This window comes from Amphiura filiformis, chromosome 11 (assembly GCF_039555335.1).
Source record: "Amphiura filiformis chromosome 11, Afil_fr2py, whole genome shotgun sequence".
Lineage (NCBI taxonomy): Eukaryota > Metazoa > Echinodermata > Ophiuroidea > Amphilepidida > Amphiuridae > Amphiura > Amphiura filiformis.
Window position 1 is genome coordinate 26381341 of NC_092638.1, and position 24938 is coordinate 26406278.

Sequence of the window (24938 nt, forward strand, 5' to 3'; positions counted from 1 at the left end):
AATTCAACTTGCCCTGAATTTTTGATGTGCAACACACATCTTTATGTGAAGAAGTCTTTGATGTTGTGTTAGACTTGCCCTTATGTTGCATTGGCAATTTTTGGTTGAATGAGGGTGTTGTACAAGGTTGGCAAGTTGTGGTAATTATTTCTTGATTTGATGGCCTCCCTCACGAAACAGGGATACTCTCTACCAACCTTTGTGGATTCCAAGTTGTGGCAAGATTCTGTCTTGTGTTCAGCAACAGCAAACACCCTCATTCGACCAAAACAAGTTGCCTATGCTCAAAAGAGCAAGCCCAACACAACATAATGAAAGTTTGTGTCACACATCGAAAATTCAAAGATAGTTGACTTTTTTAGAAATGGTTTTATCACCAGCACATATGAAGTTGAGTATTGATCTTCTACTACATGTATAATACAACGTCTGCATGTATGAATTTGCTGTTAGTAATAATAAACTTGAGACATCTTGGAATAAGGAATCTTACGGTTTTGTGCAGATCATTTTATTGTTATCAGTGTAACTTGGCTCAGTCCGAGATAAAGGATTGTTGTGTATTTCCTCAGGAAGAAAACTATTAATTTTGTGAATTAACCAACCAAAATGATGGCCTTGTAATGTAAGGCTTTGTTTTATCCATTATTGCAATTTGCCAGATGAATGAAACCCATCAAATTTGTACTTGATCCCCTATATCACAAAAATTGACTTAAAGAAGATCATTATTGGATCGATCATCAACACTCAGATCTGTTCAGAACATTGTATAGTGAAAAGTATGTGATCTACTTCCAAGTTGAACTGTTATAGCTGCCACAAATTTAATCTAGCATTGCCCATCCCATGATCCAAAATGGTGTTGTTAGCTAAGACACTGATTGCAAACTTCACCAGTCCAACAAGGAGAATATCGGAGAAGACAGCTATCCCGGCAGTCAGTAAAAATATATGTAAGTTGGCATTACCCTACCATCATGAATCCAGGAACCAGTCATATACATCGTATTCGCCTATTACACGGTTCAGCCTTATGCGGGGAGAGCCTCGAACTGGCAATAGACATAAAAAGGAAGTATAATCATGCATGCTGCCAGATCGAGGCTCTCCTCGCATATGACGGAACCGTGGAATGGGTGAATTGGAACGATATATGGTCCTGTGTCACAACCTGGGGTACCTTTGTGTTACATAGTAAAAAAATCAAATGGTTCAAACATTTTACCTACACATCTCATTTGAAGTGGTTCATCCTCCTGAGCATTTTGACACCTTTTTATGGAAATCGGTTAAAAATGAGAGAGTGAGGGCAAAAACAATCACAAAGTAGGGAGGATGTAACCCGACCTCTTTTTTCCACATTTACAATCATTTTGAGCAAGTATATTGGTCTTTAAATGAACTTCTGTATTTATTTACTTGGTTTAGATGTCTGGGAGTCCATTTAGACATTTTTTACCAGATTCAAATTTTTAATGGGGGTTTTAAATCAAATTTACGATATGAATCCTCCCCTAATCCTCCTCCCCTAATCCTCAGCCACCCTTGGCACATTTCATGGCAAACGTCATAAGAAAATAATTAAAAAATATTTTAAAACAGGATAAAAACATGAGTAATCTAGAATAAATTAGCCTCAATTTAAGACCTAATTGAATCTTCTAAGTGAAGGAATACTCAAGAGACAGTGTTTTAAAATCCAAGCTGCACATCTAAATGTAACAAAGCCACCTTTTTGGGTTCCCCAGTATATGACACAGGATCATATATGGTACATGTTGCTGGGTGTCTTGTAAAAAATGTTACATTAATAAGAAAAGATATTCAAAATATTTCCATCACACTATTTTTTAATAGATTTGGAAAGAAATTAAAATTTCTTTCCAAATCTTATATATTCCAGGTAGATAGCTGCTGTACATGGATAAATGATTATGATCAATTTATAAAAGGCTCCAAATTTAAAGCGGTCAAGGATTCAGGTGACTAAATTCCTCTGTATTGTTAACCCCCTGAGCACTACCTGCTGATCTAACATTGCCTCTGATTGGTCAATTACATGTATGTGATATCTTCACTTTAATCACCAATCAGAATGGAGCTTTGCAAAAAATTCACCCCATTTTTTGTGTGTGGTGAAATTATTCTAACAATGTTGCTGATTGGTCCAATCGATAAAAAAAATTTTTTTTGCCAATCGGCAGGTAGTTCTCATGGGGTTAATGAAAAGGAGGCATGATTGAATTACATCAGGTGATACACAGGCAAATAATAAGATTATGATGATGCAAGCACCAAAAAATATTGATTATGACTAGTTCTTGACGGGAAATCATATAGGATTTTCATTAGAATTCGCTGGCCTAGTGCATGTTAGAATATGACCGTTGCTAGGTCAACTGGCTCACACTTTCTTTGTTACGAACCACTGATCAAAATGATCACAACACAAAGCCTATGGCATAATTCGGAACAGGTGTATGAGCCCAGGCTTGAACCAGTAACCAATGGTTTACTAACGTGCAATACGGCAGCGAATTGAAACGCATAATAATGCCTGTGTGTTTGATATGGCTGCTGCTGGAAGATGGAATACTCTTGAAGAACATGTTTCATGATCGTCACTTATATTGAACCATGAAGTTGGCAGGAAACTGAGATTGTTTTCTATCCCCTTTCCCCTTACCAAAACCGACATCAAGTTGCCAAGAATTACCAAAAGTATGTTGCATTTGGAACAAGTCTTAATAAAGAGGCATGTATACTTGTCGTATGCTGTTATGCTGAGGTATGGAATCTGGTCCAAATGGAATTTAGACTCATTTGCTTACAATCTCCTGAATGAAACCATTTTATCTAGCTCACTCACTAAAAATCTCATGAGAGCTAAGACACTTCTCTGTGTCACTGATATCAATATGGTACAATGTATGAAAATGCTTTCAAAATTTCAGAATAAAATCACTGTGTTTTAATGTTACATTTATTATGATGGCAACACTTGCCCAGCAACCCTCACAGGGTTGCCAAACGTGCGATTTGGTAGCCCAATGGTTAAGAAAAATTGGGCGACATTTCAACATTGGCTCCCGTGACTTTCTGTAGTTTCCTGTCCCATAGAAACCATTGGTTAAGGGAAAAAATTTGGCAACTTTTTCGATTGTTTGACCCTGGATTTGGGCTGAAACTTTCTGGCAACCCTGAACCCCATACAAGTGTCCAATTTGTTATTTACTGTTTGGTCTTCAGGCACTGTAGCATGCAAACTTGGCTGATCTAAGCCAATTTTCTCACAGCCAGAATTTTGCTTCCAGTATTTTTGTTTGCAACAGATATGAGGCATATTGTCACGGAGGTATAAGTGTGTTAGTGTTATAGACCTTACGGGGAAGTCCTCTTTTGGTCTACACGCTAGCGCGCTCGCCTCTTAATCCCAGGGTCGTGGGTTAGAGTCCCGGCAGGACCGGAAGTGGCTCAAGGAGGCGCAGGATATTTTCGTGAGGGGTTTGTGACAATATGACCACCACCTCCAAATCTATTTTGCAAAGGTACAATTTTCCAGCAAATTGTGACTGTTCACAGTGGAGGTTTGGTCCCAGATGTCCATCAATCCTCGCTTCCATGACAAACATCACCTATTGTTTTCGCATACTGCTGAGTTATCATATGAGAAGTTTGTTGTGCAAGCTGACCTTTGACCTCATCTGTTATACTGTAATCTAATGTCACTTCTTGGAATACTTCACTAATGGAGACCTACAATACAATATGTGGGAAACATGTACTATTAGGAAAAGAACTTTTGGAAAGACTTAAGGGGGTACTACACCCCTCGATAAATTTGTGTCTATTTTTGCATTTTTCTCAAAAACTAATAACTCAGTGGTAACAAAAGTTATGCATATTATAGGGTCAAGGAATCCAATTACTACTACTGGAATTTCAGTGACTCAAGGCAAGCGGTTTGTTATTTATGATAAGAAAAGAGGTACCGCTAGGATGTACCTCATTTCCTATCATATATACTGAACCGCTTGTCTTGAGTCACTGAAATTTCAGTGTAGTAATTGGATTCCTTGCCCCAATAATATACCTAAATTTTGTTACCGGTGTGTTATTATTTTTTGAGAAAATGCAAAAATAGTCACAATTTACCACATGGGTGTAGTACCCCTTAAAGAGCTGTTCAAATTTCCCCACCATTATACGAAAACTTTACAATGACCTTAATGTTCTCTCTGCGTCGCACAAAACTCTACAGTCAGAAGTGAGCGAGCTACAGAAGTCCCAAGAAACCCTTAATAAAGAAAATGTAAAACTACGCCACGATCTTGAAATCATCAAACAAAGTACTACTGACAAACCGGACTCCCGAATGAAACAGAACTTTGTGATTCCCCTGAAGACAAGATCAGTTCCGCCTTTGCATGTTTAATCGTAGGTGACTCCATTGTCAGAGACTTTAAAGATCATTTTGAGAACACTGAAGTAAAATCTGTCAGTGGTGCGACTGTATCTGATATTTTCAACGAGTTAGATCAACGCAATGATCTCAGCACCTTTACTGATATACTGATACATGCGGGTATAAACGATATTTCGAAGAACATTGCCTTTGATGACAGTGTGTCTTCCTTGGAAGCCGTGATCACCCTCCTCATGGTAAAAGCCCCAACAGCCAACATTTGCATATCGGCTGTCTGTCCCCGCACTAAAGGAAAAGTTCAACACAAGGTTGAAACGCTTAACGAGGCGTTTAAAGACTTGGCCACTATTATATATTTTAGATAAATAATTTAGCAGTTATGATGCCCAAAAGTTTCCATAATTCCAGGGTTAATACCAACCTTAATAGGAAAAAGTAATTAAAAATTCACTATGGATTAGTTTTGAAAACATTAATAGTTCTCTGTGCATTCTTCATCACTTTATGATATTCAACTATGAAACATTTTGTTGAAAAATTGTTCAATAGGATTTTATGTCTGATAAACAAATTGAGGGTTCCTATAATTTGATGAGGGTTAGTATGGGAATTTGATGTCCCACAGGCTGTAGTAATAAAGAGGATCTGCCTCTGCCATACCTTATAGTGCAGGTCTTCTCAACTAAACTCCTCAACAAAAGTTTGGAAAGTTTTTTCAAGCATCTGTATCTCAAATTATTTGTGACATATTCATATCGTATTGCATATCACTGGATAGCTACAATACTCCCCTTTACAATGACTCCCCATTTGAAACAATAACATTTTTCACGGCTGAGTACACGCCTTGTGAATGTAGTGGGGTCTCAAACAGAATTTACCAAATGACCATTATTCTGTGCTCAAACAAAGCTAGCCACTAAACTCAATAGCGGGTGGAAAAAAACCACAGGCAGCCACAATAGTGAGGCACCTTCTCCTCATGCTGCTCACCGACCTGGTTACACATTACTGTGTGATGGAATTCCATTCTTCAACAAGGATTCGTCGCAGGTTATTCAATGTGGTTGCATGGGCTTCTCTGGCACGCACAGCATGATCAAGCTGGTCCCACAAGTGTTCAATCGGGTTGAGGTCTGGCGCCTGGGTCTGGCCTGGTGGCAGGCCAATTTGACTCTACTCCCATATTCTGCAGGTAGTCGTTGACTACCGTGGCTGTGTGGGGCGAGCGGTGTCATCTTGGAAGATTGCATTAGGTCCCAGATTGTGAAGTTATGTGATTGCAGCTTGCTGCACAGAATAATGGTCAATTTGGCAAATTCTTTTTGAGACCCCACTACATTCACAAGGCGTGTACTCAGCCGTGATATATGTTATTGTTTCAAATGGGGTGTCATTGTAAAGGGGAGTATTGTAGCTATCCAGTGATATGCAACACGATATGAATGTCACTAATAATTTGAGATACAGATGCTTGAAAAAACTTTCCAAACTTTTGTTGAGGAGTTTAGTTCATAATCATTTGAAGTGCCAACTGGAAAATTTTAGTAACAATGAAGTGCCAACATGTTAAGGGAGCCCATATCGGGTACTGTGCAGTGGTGACGCTTTATCGGGGTAAGCTCCTGGAGTGTAAGGTTTTATAAAGGCCCAGATTGGGTATTTCACCCTTTTTTGTTCAAGATTTATGTTAAAAAATTATATAAATTACCGTGCACTACTTCGAGCATCACCTCGACTGACTCAAAATGCCACCGCTCGCCGCCAGTTGAAAGGGCCTGATCTAGTATGATGACTTAAAAACATTTTATTGGTTACTTACCTGTGAGAAGCCAAGTTTGGTGAACATTTTGATGCTAACTTGATTCTCCATACCAATTTTGGCCACATATTTAGACACTGACAGCTTGGAGATGCCTGTAATGATCACATGGATACCAGTGATAGTCAAATGGAAAATACCTAAGTTACATCACAATAACACAAAATCTACACCAACTCAAAAACTTATGTGATCAATGACCCTCACTTTTCTCAAAATAAATCAAGCTTTTCATACCACCGGAAACCTCTGACTTTGAAAGGTACGTGTGCAAAAATTGTCCTGCAGATTCTTTCGCTTAAGGGTTCATACCACTAAATCCGCCTGTGAAGCGGTTTCCGGTAAAAGTTTATCACAACTATAGTCCCAACTTTGCATTAAAAATGTGCAAAATCGGTACAATATTAACAATTTTAGTGTTGCAAATCGTGTTTTGCTAGAACTTGTGAATGTGATCTCTAATAATTTGAACAGAAAACACGAAAATTTGAGTGATGTTTACGATGATGAGCGCATGAACACACGAGGTCAAAACGCGGTTAGCAGTCGGACGTAAACACGGGAAAATCAGGTCTTTTATATAGCGCTATTTTTCTCAAAAAGTAGACCTAAAATATGGTGTCATTTTCAGATCTGTTAGGCAAAATTTCGTTCTGGTTATGATGATACTAAATATATATTTCAAAGTAAGATGTAACTCGACTTATAGCCTAAAACGTGACCCCTATTTTGCACGTAAAGTCTATGGAAAGCTATTTTGTGGCATGTACCCTTAAAATAAAATTACAGCACAGGAGCCTATACTATGATCAGCTCGTAACCATTATAGGCCACCTCAACCTCAGTAAAGCAAAGGTGTGGCCCAAATCAGCAAAATGTCTCTTAGTTGCTTGTCCGGATCAACCCAGACAGAACATCCCAACACTGCAATATTCATTCCATTGAAAGGGCAATTTATACTGCTATGCACACCTCCTAAAACAGATGCACTTTCAGAAGTTTCTAGAATATTTTTCATGTTCTGTTTTTGATAAGCAAAGGTACACTTTGTTTTACTTTGAGTTTGGCAGTGGTTCTTTTATGCATTTGCACAGCAAGCATGCCAACAAAGCGCCCTTGTATGCATGTGCACATGCTGGATTAGGTTAACATGCCGGATTTGAGACTATGGCTAGCAACATTCACATACATCTACATGTATGTCACTACCAACTATAGGTTCAACAAACTATCATTCATTCAGCAGCTTTGGGCAGGATAATCCAGATTTAAATCTGATTTTCAGCTATTTTTCTGCCCTTGCTCTGTACAAAAGTATAGAAGCTTTCCAAATTCCATATTTTTTCAGATTTTTCATACCTGTTTTCTGAAATTTATCTGTGGTCACTCACACCCCTAGTTTGGGGTATAGGCTAAAAATGCGCTGTCACACAAAGGAACACATTGGGTTCAATATCTGAACTAGGAGTGAATTACATAGGCATTCTAATAATTATTTTTTAATAATCTAGTGTAGAATTTCTAACATACCATATTGCATCATCAGAAGCAGTACTTCTTTTCCAAATCCTTTTCCACGGCATGATGGCTCTGTGTATTAAAAACAATTAATTATGTAGTAGTTAAGTCCATTTATTCTATGTTAAAAAAATAAAAAATAATTCATTTTTATAAAATGGTTTCACTTTCCAGACAAATTGCAATTTTGCTGTAATTTTTACATGTCCTGTAAAACACTTAAATTTGTGGCATTTTTTTTCTTCAAATTCCCAAATTAAATTTTCATATCTGTCAACTGTTCACATATATTAATCTGATTTGTTAAGATTTTAGAGTTCTAAAACTCACTAAATCTGAACAAGTAGATTTTTCAAACCTTCCATAGAACAAATTTATATAACAAAAATACATGTAGGCCAATGCATGAAATGTTGTAATATCCGAATAATAAAGTCAATTTTTAATGTTAACATCTTGGGTCTTTCCCAAATCAGAGTCCTATCAAAGGGGGTGCAGAGGGTGTGTGTGCTCCGCGGGTTCTATGCCTAAAACATGCAAAACAGCCTACCTTTAGTGGATTTCTGGGCTATTCTTACATCTACGCACCGGGGGTGTCTAAAGTTTCTAGGTATGCCAGTCAAGTCAGATTTTGGACTTTCTTTTGTTGGGGGATATGGCAATTTCCAGTGCCACCGACAAGAGGCTTAAGGGTGTATGTTACCCCTGGGCCTGGGGTCCTAGGGGTAAAACATACCTTAATGGGCCCATAAAAGCAAAGAAAAGAGACATCAGGGGGCTCAAGCGTTAATTTTACCCCTGGGCCTGTGATGGCTCTCAAGGCGGCACTGGCAATTTAATTCTGCAAATTTAATAATTCTTCTGTTTAAGACCTAAAATTGCTCACCAAATGAAGATGTTTTGCAGTACTTACCAGCTATCATAATTTCAATCTCTGCAACAGAACTGTCATCAGCATCATTGAAGAACAGATTTACATCACCACACATACTATCTAAAAAAAAGTTTGATGCCCAATGTTAACAGTTTGGTGTAATAACACAGTGCTGTGATAAAATGCTTTATGAATTTAATAAGGGAAATTACAATGCAATGCTCACAAGCTGAATTTCCCACTCCTTTTTTCTTGTTGTATGTTGTATGCATATTGTGAGCATAGCGAGCAGGAAAGATTGCATACTGTTTTCATAAGCCTTTCTAGAACGTTTTATTTAAAAGGTGCCCCATGTGTGCTAGAAATCGCTTGCTTCCTCTCTCAGGTTGCCAAAAATTGCTTGCCTCGCCCTTTTGGCTGGCCAAAAATTCATGCCCCTCAATTATTGCACAGCCCCTAACTAATGTAGTTTGAATACGGTATGAAACATTACTTTTTCAGAAAGATACAAAGAGTCCATTACCTTCTTCAGAAATGTCAGGATCTTGCCATTTCACTTTATCAAGAACTATAAAAGTTAATTCTGCAAGGCACACAAAGTAGTAAAATTCAAATTAATTTAATATGTACAAGTTCACAAAGAAAGAAAGAATGAAAGAAAGACAGAGAAAGAATGAAAGAAAGAAAGAAAGAAAGAAAGAAAGAAAGAAAGAAAGAAAGAAAGAAAGAAAGAAAGAAAGAAAGAAAGGAAGGAAGGAAGGAAGGAAGGAAGGAAGGAAGGAAGGAAGGAAGGAAGGAAGGAAGGACGGACGACGACGGACGGACGACAGACGACGGACGGATTTGAGACCAGACGAACGAAACGAGCAAGAAAGAAAGAAAGAAAGAAAGAAAGAAAGAAAGAAAGAAAGAAGAAGAAAAGACAGAGCATCCAATATTTGAACAGTAACTAATTTAACAATAAAACAACTTTGTTCATGTCCATGTCATGTGACATCTTTTAAGACAGGGGACATGTACTCTTGGCACCTCTTTAGGAGATGACAATTAGGCAGAACAAGCAATTTTAATCATAAAGTTTGTTTCAATTTTTGCAGTCAAAATGGCTATAGTATAAGTAGAATTACATGTAAACAGTTGTTTTGCACATAAATCTATGCAGTGTCTTTGACTATTTGTGACCTGCTACTACGAAATATGCATTAACTTGCAAGTTGGTAGTTTCGAGATGCCTCTGCTACTGTTGGTGTTCTTTGTTTCACATGCATCTGTTCAAGCCAGTAGTATATGTATGTCCTCTAAGAATGGGGGCACAATATGCCATTCACAAAGGACATACTACTGGCTTGTACAGGTGTGCGCCACATACAGTACATCAACTCAGTCAGCCAGGATGTCTCAAAACTACCAACTTGCGACTTCACGCTCATTTCGTGGTAGCAGGTCACATTGAAGTGTGTATGCCAGCACTTTGAATGATGCTTGTGATGTGCACTTCCCCTAATGAAATACATACTGACATTACTGCATGCACTCTATAGGGTAGAAGAATTTGGAATAAAACTCAACTGTTATCATCCAAGTGCCATGATTTCTGCATTTCATACTCCTGATCCATAGTGAGTGGCTCTGAGGCTGTTAGCTGCTGTAGCTCTGGGGACTTCATCCATTCATGGTATCTGAAAAAAATGAAATAATGGGTCTGCCAATTAATGACAAATGCGGGAAAGGAATAACAATTTTTAGAAGTACACTGGTCAGGATTTTTTACTTCTGTTTTTTTTGGTGGTGGGGGATGGGGAGGGGGACAAAGTGTCATTATTGAAAGAAGTGTGAACATGGTCTAGATTGGGACAGGGACAATATCTGGGAAATATGGGAACAATTGTGGGAAAAGGGGCTAATCAGTTGAAATCCATACTCTGGTATGGAAGACATTACCTCAATATCTAACGTAGTTGGTGTAGATTTCAAATGTAGTCGCCCATTAGCTCCCACTTACATGTAGGTAACCCAATTTAAGAATCATGCTCCCTGTGTGGAAGATTAAGGCAATATATCTTTCATAGGGGGTGTATAGATTTCAACTGGAATAGCCCTGTATATATATGTTAGTGACTGGTGGTGGTGGTACTAATGTGCAGTGTGCTGATAGATCAACTTGGCAACTTTTCAATGCATGGAAATTATCAAGGGCCTAGCTATATTGCTTAGCATTTATCTACATGTACCTGCAACAAAGAAAAAAGCTTTCTTCAACTTCAAGAACAGAAACGAAGCAGCAAATAAAGAGGAATGTAATAATCTGTCCCTGCCCCATATCCATTGAAAAATGGCCCAAACAGTGCTGCTGCCCTCTCCAAATCGGATTAATGCATGTAATTTTGCAATTCACATTGAATCACTTTTATGGCTTTAAAAAGCCATATTATAACATTTCCGTATTAAGAAATAGAATTATATTTTTTTGGTATAAAATATGTTAGTTTTCACTGTCAGACATGTCCTCTTTTAATTTGGGCCCAAACAGCGGAGGCAATACAAAGAAAATCGGTATTTAATACCAGCGCATATGTCGCCAATGTGAGGCACTCATTTGAATATGAGTTGTGTCTCTATTCTTTTGATATGTCACCACAGTTGCATGCACCTCAATTGTTTGTTCATATAGAATATGCACACTGAGGTTACGTTACCTGGAAGTCCACTGTCATGCTGTTGTTTATTGTACTGTATATAGTAACCGTGCATCACATTCGCATTTTGGCAAATAAATAAGTTTGATTGGTCTTTGTAATTGCGTATGAGGTTATGAATTCTGCATTTACCTTGGTACATGGTACTTCTTGTATGGAACAAGCACAACTTTGTGACCTTCTAACAACGTCTGTTCATTGAGTCTCATACTGAGCTGGATTACTGGAATCTGAAATGGAAAAATATTTTGTTACGGTTCAGAATATTTGTATTGACATTTGTTGACTTGTTGGCAATTATGTCAGTTTTGTCACATTGTGAAACTTGAAACCAGCCAAGTTTGCACGCTATGAGCCATACGGAAACTAAAAATAAACAACAGTGAACCACATTTTCAGCCATTTTGTTATGATTATATTCAGTGGCGTGCCTGTGTTAATGAAATAGACATGTACAAAATGGTGTGTACCAGTCCTAGATACATACATGTATAGGACTCATGACTGGCAGCGAGTGTAAGACTAAGGGAGCGATTATTATTTATGACAGAGGGGAATGGGAAAATTTAGGGGAACACAAAATTTTTTGGGGTCTTTAGGGGAACCTGAAATTTTAGTTGAACCAGGAGGGGGGATTGTTAAATTTTAAATGGAGAAAATTGGGAAAACCACGGGAACGCGAAAATTTTGAGCGGGCGCGAGGGGGAACGCAAATTTGTTCCAAAATCGCCCATTACCCCCCCTGCCGTAAATAACGATCGGTCCCTAAGACTGTACTAATAATGCACTCATGACATTGCTTCTGTCAGCTTGTTGACAACAAAACAATCTTTCCAAAAATGTACTTCTTTTATGCACTAATTTGTTTGTTTTTGTTTGCCAGAGCAAAGTTTGCTAATTTGAAAGAGATTAACCATGCTAGCAATATTCACCGATATGTCATTTGAGCAACTTTTTTTGGGAGCTATACCCATTGTGATCAGGGATTTGGTGTTGTTTATTTTGGAATACCCATTGCAATTTGCATACATGGTGTCATGCTTCACTGATTCTGATGCAATTTGAGATAGCTCCCAAACTATATCCTCGTATCCATCGTCGGTTACCAGTGGCCTGAATTGAGGATAGACTTCGCAATCAACATGAGTCATGACAAGTAAACTACAATGCCAATGTTTATGTAGGTTTAGGATGGGGTTTAGGATTCTCAAGGTAGGCCTACTAGTTTTGTACAATACACGACTTACACTATATTTTGCTGTGTATCGCGCATTTAATGTATAAATAGAACTTGTATCCGATTGGCTGATGAGGCGCTCTCCTGTTGCCAAGTGGAAATTTGAATGAACTTTGTGCCATACGCATTGTTAGCTCCGACTTTGCAACGTCATGGCAGTATGCGCCCTTCAAACTTTTCCCACTCGACAAGCCCGTAGGAAAGACAACTAGTAGGGATCTATACGATGATTTTTATGTTGGTTGGTATCATCTAGAAAGGATAACATTCAAATTGAGAAAACAATCTACAATCAAGGAAAAAAGTCTTGGAACGCTTGCGTGTAAATAACGGAAAACTGTCACCCCCTCTCCCCCGTGCAATGTTGAGAACTGCCAATGTCTTCAGCGGTTCCCCAATGTGTTCCAACATTGCTTGATGGGGAGAGGGAAGGGTAAATCATTGTTGTAGATGTCATGTTTCTTCCCAAACACAATATAGGTCATTTCCATGAACATAAGAAATTCTGCACGAATTTCGACAGAGTGTGCCAAGCGTTCAAGGACTTTTTTCCTTGATTGTCTCTACCGAATGCAAAATATTTCATCTAAATTTCGTTTTTGTCTCATAACTCAAAAACGGAATGTCGTATGAGCTTCAAATTTCACACGATTTGAGAATGGGTTATATACTTTGCAATCATAATAAAATTGTTGATAACGAATTTGGTTTACTTAGGGAGTGGTCACCGAAAACACCCCATATGCTAAATTACACACGTTTCATAATTATGGCTCTAAACTGCTCTAAAATGTCGTTTTGTCCATAACTCAAAAACAGAATGTTGTATGAGCTTCATATTGTACACGATTTGAGAGGGATTATATGCTTTGCAATCATAATAAAATTGTTGATAAAGAATTTGGTTTATTTAGGGAGTGGTCACTGAAAACACCCCATATGCTAAATTACACACTTTTCATAATTATGGCTCTAAACTGCTCTAAAATGTCGATTTTGTCCATAACTCAAAAACAGAATGTTGTATGAGCTTCATATTGCACACGATTAGAGAGTAGATAATATCCTTTTGAATCATAATAAAATTGTTGATAAAATTTTGAGTTATTTAGGGATTGGTCACTGACAACACCTCCTATGCTAAATGACACAAGTTTTGTAATTATGGCCCTCTTCTGTATGATACTGAGTCAATTTTCGTTTTTGTCTCATAACACAAAAACACTACAAATGCATTTTTAGTACAATATCACAATGTTTTGCAGCATGTTTCCAAAATGGTTTTTTAATGTTATTAAAACGTTATGTACCCTTTATGATATAACCTAACGTGTAAAATTTATGTTTTCTCTAAAACTTGTGTTTACTGAGTATAGGCACATCCGGCGAATCAGAAAGATTATGATGTAACAATTTGAAACAACGCTTTTCTGAATAGTATTTATAACAAAATCCGCTTTTGCGATGAGAAAAAAACAAAACAAAACAAAACAATTTAATACACTTAAAGAAAAAATATAGACCACCATTGGGACTCGAACCATGCACATCAGTCAATAGCCAAAAGGTTAACAGTCGGAGGACTAATCCGCTTTGCACGCTGCCATTGCAAAGCGAAATAACAAGTTTTGTTCTTTTATAGTAGTCAGGTATGGGAAAGTGTAAACTTGTATAGTAGAAATGGCAAAAGTGTATCAGTTTACCATAATGACAAAATGGTCCAAAATCGACATTTTATGTTTTGAGGCCGCATCTCATGAGATGCGTCCGTTTGTTTACATTTGCTATACCAATTGAGAATGTTTTAATGCAAAAGGAATGACACCTTGATCTCTTATATAAATTTTTAACACTTTACCATTTTGAATTGAAATAAATATATATGCTATTTCTTTCAATTCAAAATGGCAAATATGTTTCATTTGCGGATTAGTCCTCAGACTGATAACCTTTTGACTATTGACCGATGTGGTTCGAGTCCCAATGGTGGTCTTTTTAAAAGTATATTCAATTGTTGTTTTCTTTTCTTTTCTTGTTTTTTTTTCTCATCGCAAAAGCGTATTTTAATATAAATAATATTCAGAAATGAGTTGTTTATCGTATTTATTTCAATTCAAATTGGTAAACTTAACTGTTAACAAATTTTATATCATTCCTGTTGCAATAAAACATTTTCAATTGGTATAGCAAATGTAAACGAACGTGACGCTTCCTGAGATGCGGCCTAAAAACATAAAATATCGATTTTGGACCATTTTGTCATTATGGTAAACTGATACATTTTGAGGTTTCTACTATAGGGTGCTTGCATGGAAGATCACAAAGTTCAAACCATCCTAAAGACACGCTCCAGAGGACATGCAAATGCACGGAGTACAATACCAATCACCTGTTTAACTGGTTTTGATCAAAGTAATTCTTTGTACTCCATGCATTAGCATATCTTATGGAGCGTGTCTGGAAAATGATTTGAACTCATGACCTTTCGTGCAAGCACTCTATACAAGTTTACACTTTCCCGATACCTGATTACTATAAAAGAACAAAACTTGTTACTTCGATTGCGAAATGGCAGCGTGGCGTAGCGGATTAGTCCTCAGACTGATAACCTTTTGACTATTGACCGATGTGAATGGTTCGAGTCCCAGTGGTGGTCTTTTTTAAAAAGTATATTCAATTGTGGTTTTTTTTTTTTTTCTTGTTTTCTCATCGCATAAAAGCGTGTCTTAATAGAAATAATATTCAGAAATGAGTTGTTTCAAATTGTTACATCATGATCTTTGTGATTCGCTCGGATATGCCTATACTCAGCATACACAAGTTTTCCAGAAAACATTTATATATGCCTATACTCAGCAAACACAAGTTTTAGACAAAACATTTACATGTTGGGTTATATCATAAAGGGTACAAAATGTTTGAAGTTTTAATAACATTGAAAATATTTTGGAAACATGCTGCAAAACATTGTGATATTGTAAATAAATGTATTTGTAGTGTTTTTGAGTTCTGAGACAAAAACGAAATTTGACTACAGTAGAGGGCATAATTACTGAAACTTGTGTAATTTAGCATAGGAGGTGTTTTCAGTGACCACTCCCTGAATAACCCAACAATTTTATCAAAAATTTTATTATGATTCAAAAGGATATTATCTACTCTCAAATCTGGTGCCATATGAAACTCATACAACATTCTGTTTTTGAGTTATGGACAAAAACGACATTTTAGAGCATTTTAGAGCCATGATTAAGAAACGTGAGTAATTTAGCATAGGGGGTGTTTCCAATGACCACTCTCTAAATAAACCAAATTCTTTATTAACAATTTTATTATGATTACAAAGCATATGATCCACTCTCAAATCGTGTGCAATTTGAAGCTCATATATGACATTCCGTTTTTGAGTTATGAGACAAAAAAGCGAAATTTAGATGAAATATTTTGCATTCGGTAGAGACAATCAAGGAAAAAAAGTCTTGGAACGCTTATGCGTGTAAATAACGGAAAACTGTCACCCCTCTCCCCGTGCAATGTTGAGAACTGCCAATGTCTTCAGCGGTTCCCCAATGTGTTCCAACATTGCTTGATGGGGAGAGGGAAGGGTAAATCATTGTTGTAGATGTCATGTTTCTTCCCAAACACAATATAGGTCATTTCCATGAACATAAGAAATTCTGCACGGAATTTCGACAGAGTGTGCCAAGCGTTCCAAGGACTTTTTTCCTTGATTGTAGGTATGACTTATACTAAAAGACAACAGCTCCTGTACTATAAGGTGGGCATGCAAAAAGGGTGGTGGTGGAACATTTTTTCGCACAATGCCCGGGATAAATTATTGTAGCACTACAACCCCTACACTGAAATTATTGTGCAAGGTCTCATTTTAAAGCTTAAAGTATGGGTAACAAATGCTGCTAAAACTAAACCAATACAATGTCTGTAACAAAAGTTACAGCACATTAAGTTTGAAGAGATAGGGGTGGTGGTGCAGGTGGCAGCGGTGCAGGTGGCGGCGGTCCATGTTAAAGTATAGGAAATGTCAATTTTCTATGCTTTGGCAACTTTTCTTGAGTATATCTACATCAAATATTATGCTTTAGGGCTGATTCAAGTATTTACCATGAGTAATGAATCTGTAGAATAGTTTAGGATCATAAAACTGTTCCCATCATCGCTATTTGTAAAATGGTCACACATTTTTGTTCAAATTGTACCTATTTTCTTATGTATTTCATTGTTTTTTGACCGCAAATTACAATATATCATAACACACTCAATAATGATTCAATCCTGAGAAAAGTATACATTTTCTGAATGGAAATTGCATGAGGAATCTAAATATTTCATTAAAAAAGTTGTTGGAGCTAATATTAAGCAATTATTGTCACTTTTGCAAAATTACTACTTAAAAATTAAGTTGTTTTTTGGGCACCCTGTATAAATCAGATCTGATTTTCAAAAATTGTTTTAATGAACTAGGTTAATGAACTATAGTATATATAACGTACATGTTCTGATGATAACGTTTGTAACAAAACCACATTACAACTTTAAATTTGAAACTTATATGATTAGGGTCCAATTTGAGGAAAATGCATTTTAAAATATAAATTTACATAGAAGTCTGTGTATTAACGATATGTTAATTGGCTGCTATAACAAAAACGCAACCTATTTTGAGGTTAAATTTTTTGTCAGTGATTTACAGGTGTCATATCCTATAAAATATCAAAAAATACATTTTTGATAATTTTTTACCATGTTCTGGAAATTGGACCACCTTATGACATGCGACCACCACTGGTATCCAGCCACTGAACGTTGATTATATAAGCTCCAGGATAAGGCCCAAGCATTGGCCGACCAGTTTGAAAAATGGCTTAAATGTGGGGCTCAATGGAAAAAAATCACTAAAAATTAATTTTGACAACCAAAACCCACGTGATCACATAGTGCAATCTATGTTCCACCAAGTCGACACTTGTTAAAGCTCAAAAGCAATTTGTGTGTAAATCAAGACCATCCAAAACAGCTTTCTTACAGTAAAGAAAAGGAGGTCATCTGGAGTCATATACAGTAGTGTACATTGTACATGTGCCTGCTGTCACAATTTCACACACAAAATTTTGGGCAATTTGGTGACACTATTTGTGACCGTACAGCTCGAATGAGCCGTAACTGAATTCCCTAAATTGTATTCTGAGTTACAGTGTAAAATGTGCATGCAGGTCGTATTCATCAGCAATCTCTAGCTGGCGTGACATCTATCTCATTTTGATAGTCAAACACCAATCATTAATCCTATTATTGAAGAGGAATAAGCTTCTACCTTAGATGGCAATAGAATTTTTAATAGCTCTGGTCTTTGTTTGCTTTGCCTAAATCCTGTTCAAGTGGTGGGTTACCAGGCATTGTATTTGTATAGGGTGGTATAACCAACAATTAACAATGCAAGAATTTTTTTGAACCTCGTTGACTTGGAGATGATTTGATATGACCGCCAATTATGACTGTTTGATATTTATTGCCAGCAATGTGGAAAAAGAGACACATGTAGAAACCAAAAAAGCTACCATTTTGTTGAAGGAGCAAAGTTCATAACCCTGCTACTGGATATCGTTTGAAGTCAAATAATATACCACTTTAAAGCTTATGATGTATATTTTCTAAACACGAAATAAAACAATTTTGACCGGGGGAGGAATTTACGGCTCATTCGCCGTGACAGGTCACATTTTTGTCTGCAACTTCAAAAGTATATGCACTAGAAACATGATTGACCCCTTAGTTATTGTTTAGCCTAGGTATTCGCAAGGGGGTGACACTAAATTCACGGTTGTTCTATTAGCAACGCAAAACTGGTTTACTAGCTAGAAAGTGAGGCCAGTTATCGATCCGTTATGAATAATTCATGTTCGACCCCTTGGATCATGTTAATTAATATTGGCAAATAACAACGTTGTTAGTTTTGCGAACTTTGCCTGTTCAATGAGAGTATAGCGCCCCCAATACATCTGGGCACAAATCACGCGAAAACGATCCAGTTTAATGAAATGGCGGACAGGTATTCCCATCAGGCACCAGTGATATGTTCTTTCAAAGAAAGTCTACTAATTTGATATGAAATGACATTTTGCAATAGCAAAGTCAAAATTAGTACTTGAAGTCAATAATATGAAGGAAATACGTGACAGAGGCAAGGTGTGAAACACAAGTAGTATTTGAAGTTAAAATAACCTTTGATACCCGACCTGACCTTCCATAGCTTTCCATCATGGCGCCTTATTCGTCTTTATGTATTTCTATTATGCTCTCAAGTAAAATAAAATACAATCTGCACTAAGCAGACAGAATGTTACTTGGCTCCCTGCATGAATTATTGATTTTATACGGAAGTAAAGAAATACACAGTTGCCTGCAAGCCGTGTACCATACTCTAAATACTTACGGTAAATCTGAATAATGGTCACGTGTTGAAATATCATGTGTTCGGGAAATCACGTGGCAACATTTTAAGATTTCAGACTTGTTTACCAGTTAAATTGACATTTGTATTATTGATTATTTATCTTTGCTAATTAATATATCTTTTAAATGCTGATAAATCGTGGTTGGCTGCCCATATTATATGTTAAATTCAATGTTTTATGAATATAATTCTACCACGCAGATGGGGTCACACAGCATAATTTCACACTACACGATTTAGCTACATTACATTTGGAGCTCTGCACTTCAAATTCACGTCAACTTCAAAGTTTATACACTTAATATATTTAATATAATACTTATTTTTTGGTTATAACAAACTGGAACACGAAATATACTAGCTTATTACCTATACAGCAAGGGGATTTATACACATTCACTCAGCAATTTGACATGCCTGGCGCATCAAGACATTCTCTGTCTGGATAACATGACTGTCACCCTCAATACGTCTGGGCGCAAATTTAAATAACAATACGCTATTTACATATGAATGCGACTTCATGCTAATTTCTAGTGCCGCTTCCAGGCCTATTCCGTGGTATTCGCTTTAAAAGGGTACCATTCATGTTGAAGTGACAGAAAGGCGTTGATATACAGTGAAATAGCTGGAAGATTACAAGTCCTGTGTAAACTTGAACGTCTCAGGACCCTTTTATAACATACGTAAATTCATCTCTAATAAATGCCCCTTACGAAAAAATTAGGTAAACCAGGTGAAAAATAAGCGCCCACCCAAAATGACTTTGTTAAGCGCCCTGGGCGCTTATTGGAATGAATACGGTAATTTGATTCTCTTTCAATTCAATTGAAAGAACTTTCAGCTGAAAATATATGAACATCCCTATCTGTGACAAGATGTAACTTTTGGAAAGCGCTTTGACAAAACGGTTATCAGTTTTGGCTTTCTTATACTCTGAAGGACTTGATTTAATTTAAAAATGATGTGGTTTGATGACAAATTTGAATCAATTCGCTTCATACCTTAAAAGTACAATCAGTAATTCAGTATACATGTAGTCCTGACACGAATGTAACTAAATTCGTCTCAGGTACATCATTATTATGTATTAAACAAAAACATGATATCCAGAGGATGTTTAAAGACATTCCCACAACCCAATGGGGGTTTCTGACCTTGTATAGGTATAATACAAAAAAAATTGAACTTTTTTTGATTCTCATCAAAGTAATCTCATATTAAAGAGGTAAATGAAAGAAAACTGATGAGGCATAAATGAATGTCATACGACATGTGGTTGCGGAGATATGCTAATTTGAATGTCTCAATTTTTCAGCCAATTTCCTGTACAAACTTTTGTGCATGCACATATTAAAATGCTTATAGGCCTATACTGTGCATTGTGAGTAGGGGGCCAACACAATTTTAAAACAAGCACTTGCTATTTACGGTACTGAACTGTAAATGTAATCCTAGATTGATTGAATATGTATTGATGTGAACATCTTGGCCTATCATTTTCTTTGGAAGGGGGGGTCCCAAATATACAGGGGGGTCATAATTTTTGGAAAGAAAAATAGGGGGTCATGAAATTTTGATGACCAAAATGTAGGGAGTCGCAAGATGACCACAGATAGTGTGTTTATCTTATTCAAAAAGACTGAATACAATTTTAGCCTCTTCAGGGGGCACATGACTTGTAAGGTGTATCAGTGGGTGGTGGGGGAGGGGGTCATAAAAGTTTGTTGCCGAAATAGGGGGGTCGCAATTTTATTGATGCTGACTTTTTGGAAATTTGGGCGCCCCACAGAAAATGATAGCCCCCTAATATACAAATGAACATGTATGAGTAACATCTTGTTTTATTTCTGTTTTCTGATGCAGATTCCAGCTTTGACAGAGGATGGAAACCAGGGACTGTCTTTTGGAATTTGCAGGAGAGCATTACATAGCTCTTCTAGAGCCTTCAAGAGCTGTTTAGAACATTTACAATAAAATGTAGTGAGAGAATGGTCAACCAAGCTAAAAATCACTCTCCGATTTAAGGAGAGCAGAAGAGAGCGATTGCTCTCGCTCTCCTCAAAAGGCAGTCCCTGGGAAACCACAGTGAGGGCCAACAGCATATGCAAAAATAAAGAAAAACTTTTCAAAAAAAATGAAATTTGTGTTGAAGTGTCTTATTATTTTTTTGTCATTGAAAAACTCACGGTTTTGATACTACCCACCCGAGTACACCTTTTCACTGATACAAGGGGGGGAGGGGGGGGGGGTAATTTGTTTGAGGGGGCACCCTTTAAAATGTTTAATTATTAAAAGCACTAGCTGCAGATGCATTCACCCCCTCCCCAGGAAAATGTTTTGAGCAGGCACCCTTTGGAGCACTGGCTGGCGCATGCTCCCTATTCCGAAGATCATTGCGGAAACTCGAGGGCCAGTTCACTTGATTATCAGAATGGGGTCACTCCTGCTCAAGTATGAACCCCCCCCTTCCCCCAGCTTAAGTTGTGTGTTTGAGCAGGCACCCTTTGGAGCACTGGCTGGCGCATGCTCCCTATTCTGAAGATCATTGCGGAAACTCGAGGGCCAGTTCACTTGATCAACAGAATGGGGTCACTCCTGCTCAAGTATGAACCCCCACCCCACCCCTTCCCCCAGCTTAAGTTTAAGGGGGGGGTAATTTGTTTGAGGGGGCACCCTTTAAAATGTTTAATTATTATAAGTACTAGCTGATGCATTCACCCCCTCCCCCAGGAAAATGTTTTTGAGCAGGCACCCTTTGGAGCACTGGCTGGCGCATGCTCCCTATTCCGAAGATCATTGCGGAAACTCGAGGGCCAGTTCACTTGATCATCAGAATGGGGTCACTCCTGCTCAAGTATGAACCCCCTGCCCCCATCCCCCAGCTTAAGTTTTGTCTTTGAGCAGGCACCCTTTGGAGCACTGGCTGGCGATGCTCCCTATTCCAAAGATCATTATGCGAAACTCGAGGGCCAGTTCACTTGATCATTAGAATGGGGTCACTCCTGCTCAAGTTACCCCCCCATGACGTGGCGTCATAGGACTACGCCCCCCCATCAATTTGAACATTTAGAAAATCAAATAGGAAAATGGCCAAAACCGGCATGTGCCCGCCCCCTCCCCCCCGGCCATCATACCCGATGTGCCCACAATCATTCATGCGTCTATAGCAAAAATCTGATAGCGCTATGCATGATGGGATAGGAATAGAAAAGGTCCAAATTTGCTTCTTCCCCCGACTCATAGTCGGCACAGAGTGAGAATCTATCCCAGCATCCACAGCATGAGCCCATTCAATTAGTATATACGCAAACCATGCCGGGTTAAACATGTTCACTCACTGGCAAAAGTAGCCGAATTCGTACTACACAAAGTCCCCAGTTCACTCACTTTTTGCGCAAGGCATCCATCCAATCTCATCAAAACAAACATTTTTATGTACAAAAAACTACCTTTATTTACCGCGTGCTCCATTTAACTTACCGCTCAACTCCGTTATTCAGATATTTGGAGAGTAATTTCCGAAAAAAAATAGATCAAAATCGTCACTTTCAAACCCACTAGAAAGTCGCCAAAATTTGCCGCGACCACGTGCGAATCATCTGACCTCTTTCGGGTTATGATCAAGTTCAACCTTTTGACTTGACCTTGTAAGCTTTGGAACTGTTTTTAACTCGATCTAATTCCCCCCAAAATTTTTTTTCAAAAACATCGCCGTAAAATTTACTACCGGTAATGAATTTCCAAAATGGCGCCGGGTGCGCGATTTCCCTATGCTGAGAGAGGCTGAATATTGCGCATGCTCAGGTAAGGAATGCTCACATACCTACCTTGTATGTCTGGCTTTTGTACACATGTGGTAGGCCTACAGTTGATCATGGCTTGCATTGGAATTGTGTGCAAATATCTAGTGTTTTCATCCTATTATTTAACATTCATAACATCGAGACTTAGGAATACAATTAATGCAGTGGGACAATATGAATGTTTCCTGTAAGAAAATCAAATATCAGTCCGAAGTTGGCTGCAGTTTTAAAATTACCATTTTGTGTGTGTGGCAATGGGGACTTTGCCTTTAAAATTAGGTTATATTGATCAAATTTCCCAATCATAGTGCATTGTAGGAATGCCTTTAAGCCTCCTCTGCATGATATCATATTGCTATTCTTGTTTTTATGATTGATAAGCAAGCCCGGTTGATATTGATAAGCTTATTTATTTTTTAACAAAAGCATCCTCGTCGATCCTTACCCAAATTTACTTCAGTCAGCTTGCTGACAGCAAAAAAAAAATCCGTTGAATTGTGTCTACATATGCTTTTAAATCACTTATGTTATTTATTCGATGAAACTGGCACATTGGCAGTTTGAAGTAAATTAAAACAGGTATACCATTAAAACAAGAGAAACGGAAATTTGTGAAAACCTCTCAGTCCTCTCTTCGGTAGTTATTCACAGCCCGTAAGCCCCAATCACCACTTGCAGGGCGCATACCACTAAATAATCGTCCTTTTGAAATACGTGTAAAAACGCCGGTTACGTTTTCATTGCTCGTTTTGAGGCCTTTTGGGCTCGTTTCATGGAGGTATATAAATATTTATATACCTCCATGCTCGTTTTAAGATATTTTATGATAACCAGTCGCTTGCAAATCGATGAAAGTTTAACATACATGTTTCAATGTATGGATAGTCTTCCACCTCGTTTTCCCGTTACGAGGCTGTGAATAGCGCCCTCGCTGTTTTTGACATGCTCTAAAGACTGCAAAACTGTTTCTGCCGTGTTTTTTTTTAATCCGCGGACCTATTTTCTTGATAATGATAAAAATGCGACTTTTTTGTCGACTCAAATTCATGTATAGGCTTCAAAGACTAACCTAGAAGACATGAAGCTACTTGATGTGTGTCATGATGAACTCTGACATGAGATTATCCACAACAGAGGCTGCGTGTCCTAGCCTACCACCTTTCGCAAACAAAGACTAACCTAGAAGACTTTATAGTGAAATGAATCAAAGTAATCCTACTACTAGTACCAAGAAACCTAGGCATGTAAAATCAACTTGAGATCTACTACACCTGGGAAACCACTTGGTAGCCAACATGTGACTATTGATAACTATCGAAGTATTAAAGGAAAGGCTGCCGTCCTTGAATACTCTGAACATGGAGGTATATAAATAAATGGAGACTGATCCAGCCAAGCCTCCTTTGTACTACGTTGGTTATGACCAATTATTGTTGAATAGGCAATTTCAGGTTTATATTGATTATGCTAAGCTGATTACATTGTGAAGTCTGTTTCACTGGCCATTGATTTCAATGGGGTAAAATGAAGTTTATACTTATTGGAAGGTGCTCATGTTTCATAAAATTTTGATATCAAAATCTCATTTTCGCCAAAAATTGAGTGCTTAAATTCTGAGACTAGTATACCTAGGTTTAGGTATACTAGTCTCAGTTAAATTGCATCAAGAAATCAGTCTTTTTGAAAAAAGAAACACCTTATCTGTTGTCATCTTGTGACTCCCTACATTTTGGTCATGAAAAATTTAATTATGACTTTTTTTCCCAAAACTTTATGACCCCCCGTATATTTGGAACCCCTCCTCCAAAGAAAATGATAGCCCCTAATAATATTAATATAATCATTTAGGCCTAAATACTGATAATTATTTATTATAAAATGAGAAGTTTAATGATGATGATCTAGGCGGCCTATACGATTTCATGACAATACAGAATTATAAATTAAAAAAACAATAACATGACATATCCATCATGGCACTCAATTAATTTGACCGGAAGCTTCAACCAAAATCACGGTTATCATACACTAAACTATGAGAAACTGTTTAAACAAAGTATGTAGGGCCTATACATTCTGTATAT

At 37.5% G+C, this 24938-nt stretch overlaps 1 protein-coding gene across 1 annotated transcript; it reads right to left on the reverse strand.

Annotated features, from left to right (window-relative positions):
- Nucleotides 1–1534: 1534 nt before the first annotated feature.
- On the reverse strand, nucleotides 1535–23409 carry LOC140164641 (N-acetyltransferase 9-like protein). Its single transcript, XM_072187983.1, has 8 exons — nucleotides 23300–23409; nucleotides 11472–11569; nucleotides 10213–10322; nucleotides 9167–9226; nucleotides 8683–8763; nucleotides 7782–7841; nucleotides 6252–6346; nucleotides 1535–3759 (listed from the first exon to the last, which is right to left on the reverse strand). The coding sequence occupies exons 2-8, from the start codon at nucleotides 11546–11548 to the stop codon at nucleotides 3610–3612; spliced, it is 633 nt and encodes a 210-aa protein (XP_072044084.1). The 5' UTR covers nucleotides 11549–11569; nucleotides 23300–23409; the 3' UTR covers nucleotides 1535–3609.
- Nucleotides 23410–24938: the final 1529 nt, after the last annotated feature.

What these genes read in the sequence shown, in the direction of transcription:
- LOC140164641 (XM_072187983.1), bottom strand. Translation starts at nt 11,548, where the DNA reads ATGAGACTCAATGAACAGACGTTGTTAGAAGGTCACAAAGTTGTGCTT. An exon ending in GATTGAAATTATGATAGCTG is followed by an intron (nt 7,842 to 8,682) that starts GTAAGTACTGCA and finishes TTTAATACACAG; the next exon opens with AGCCATCATGCCGTGGAAAA. An exon ending in GCTTCTGATGATGCAATATG is followed by an intron (nt 6,347 to 7,781) that starts GTATGTTAGAAA and finishes TGATCATTACAG; the next exon opens with GCATCTCCAAGCTGTCAGTG.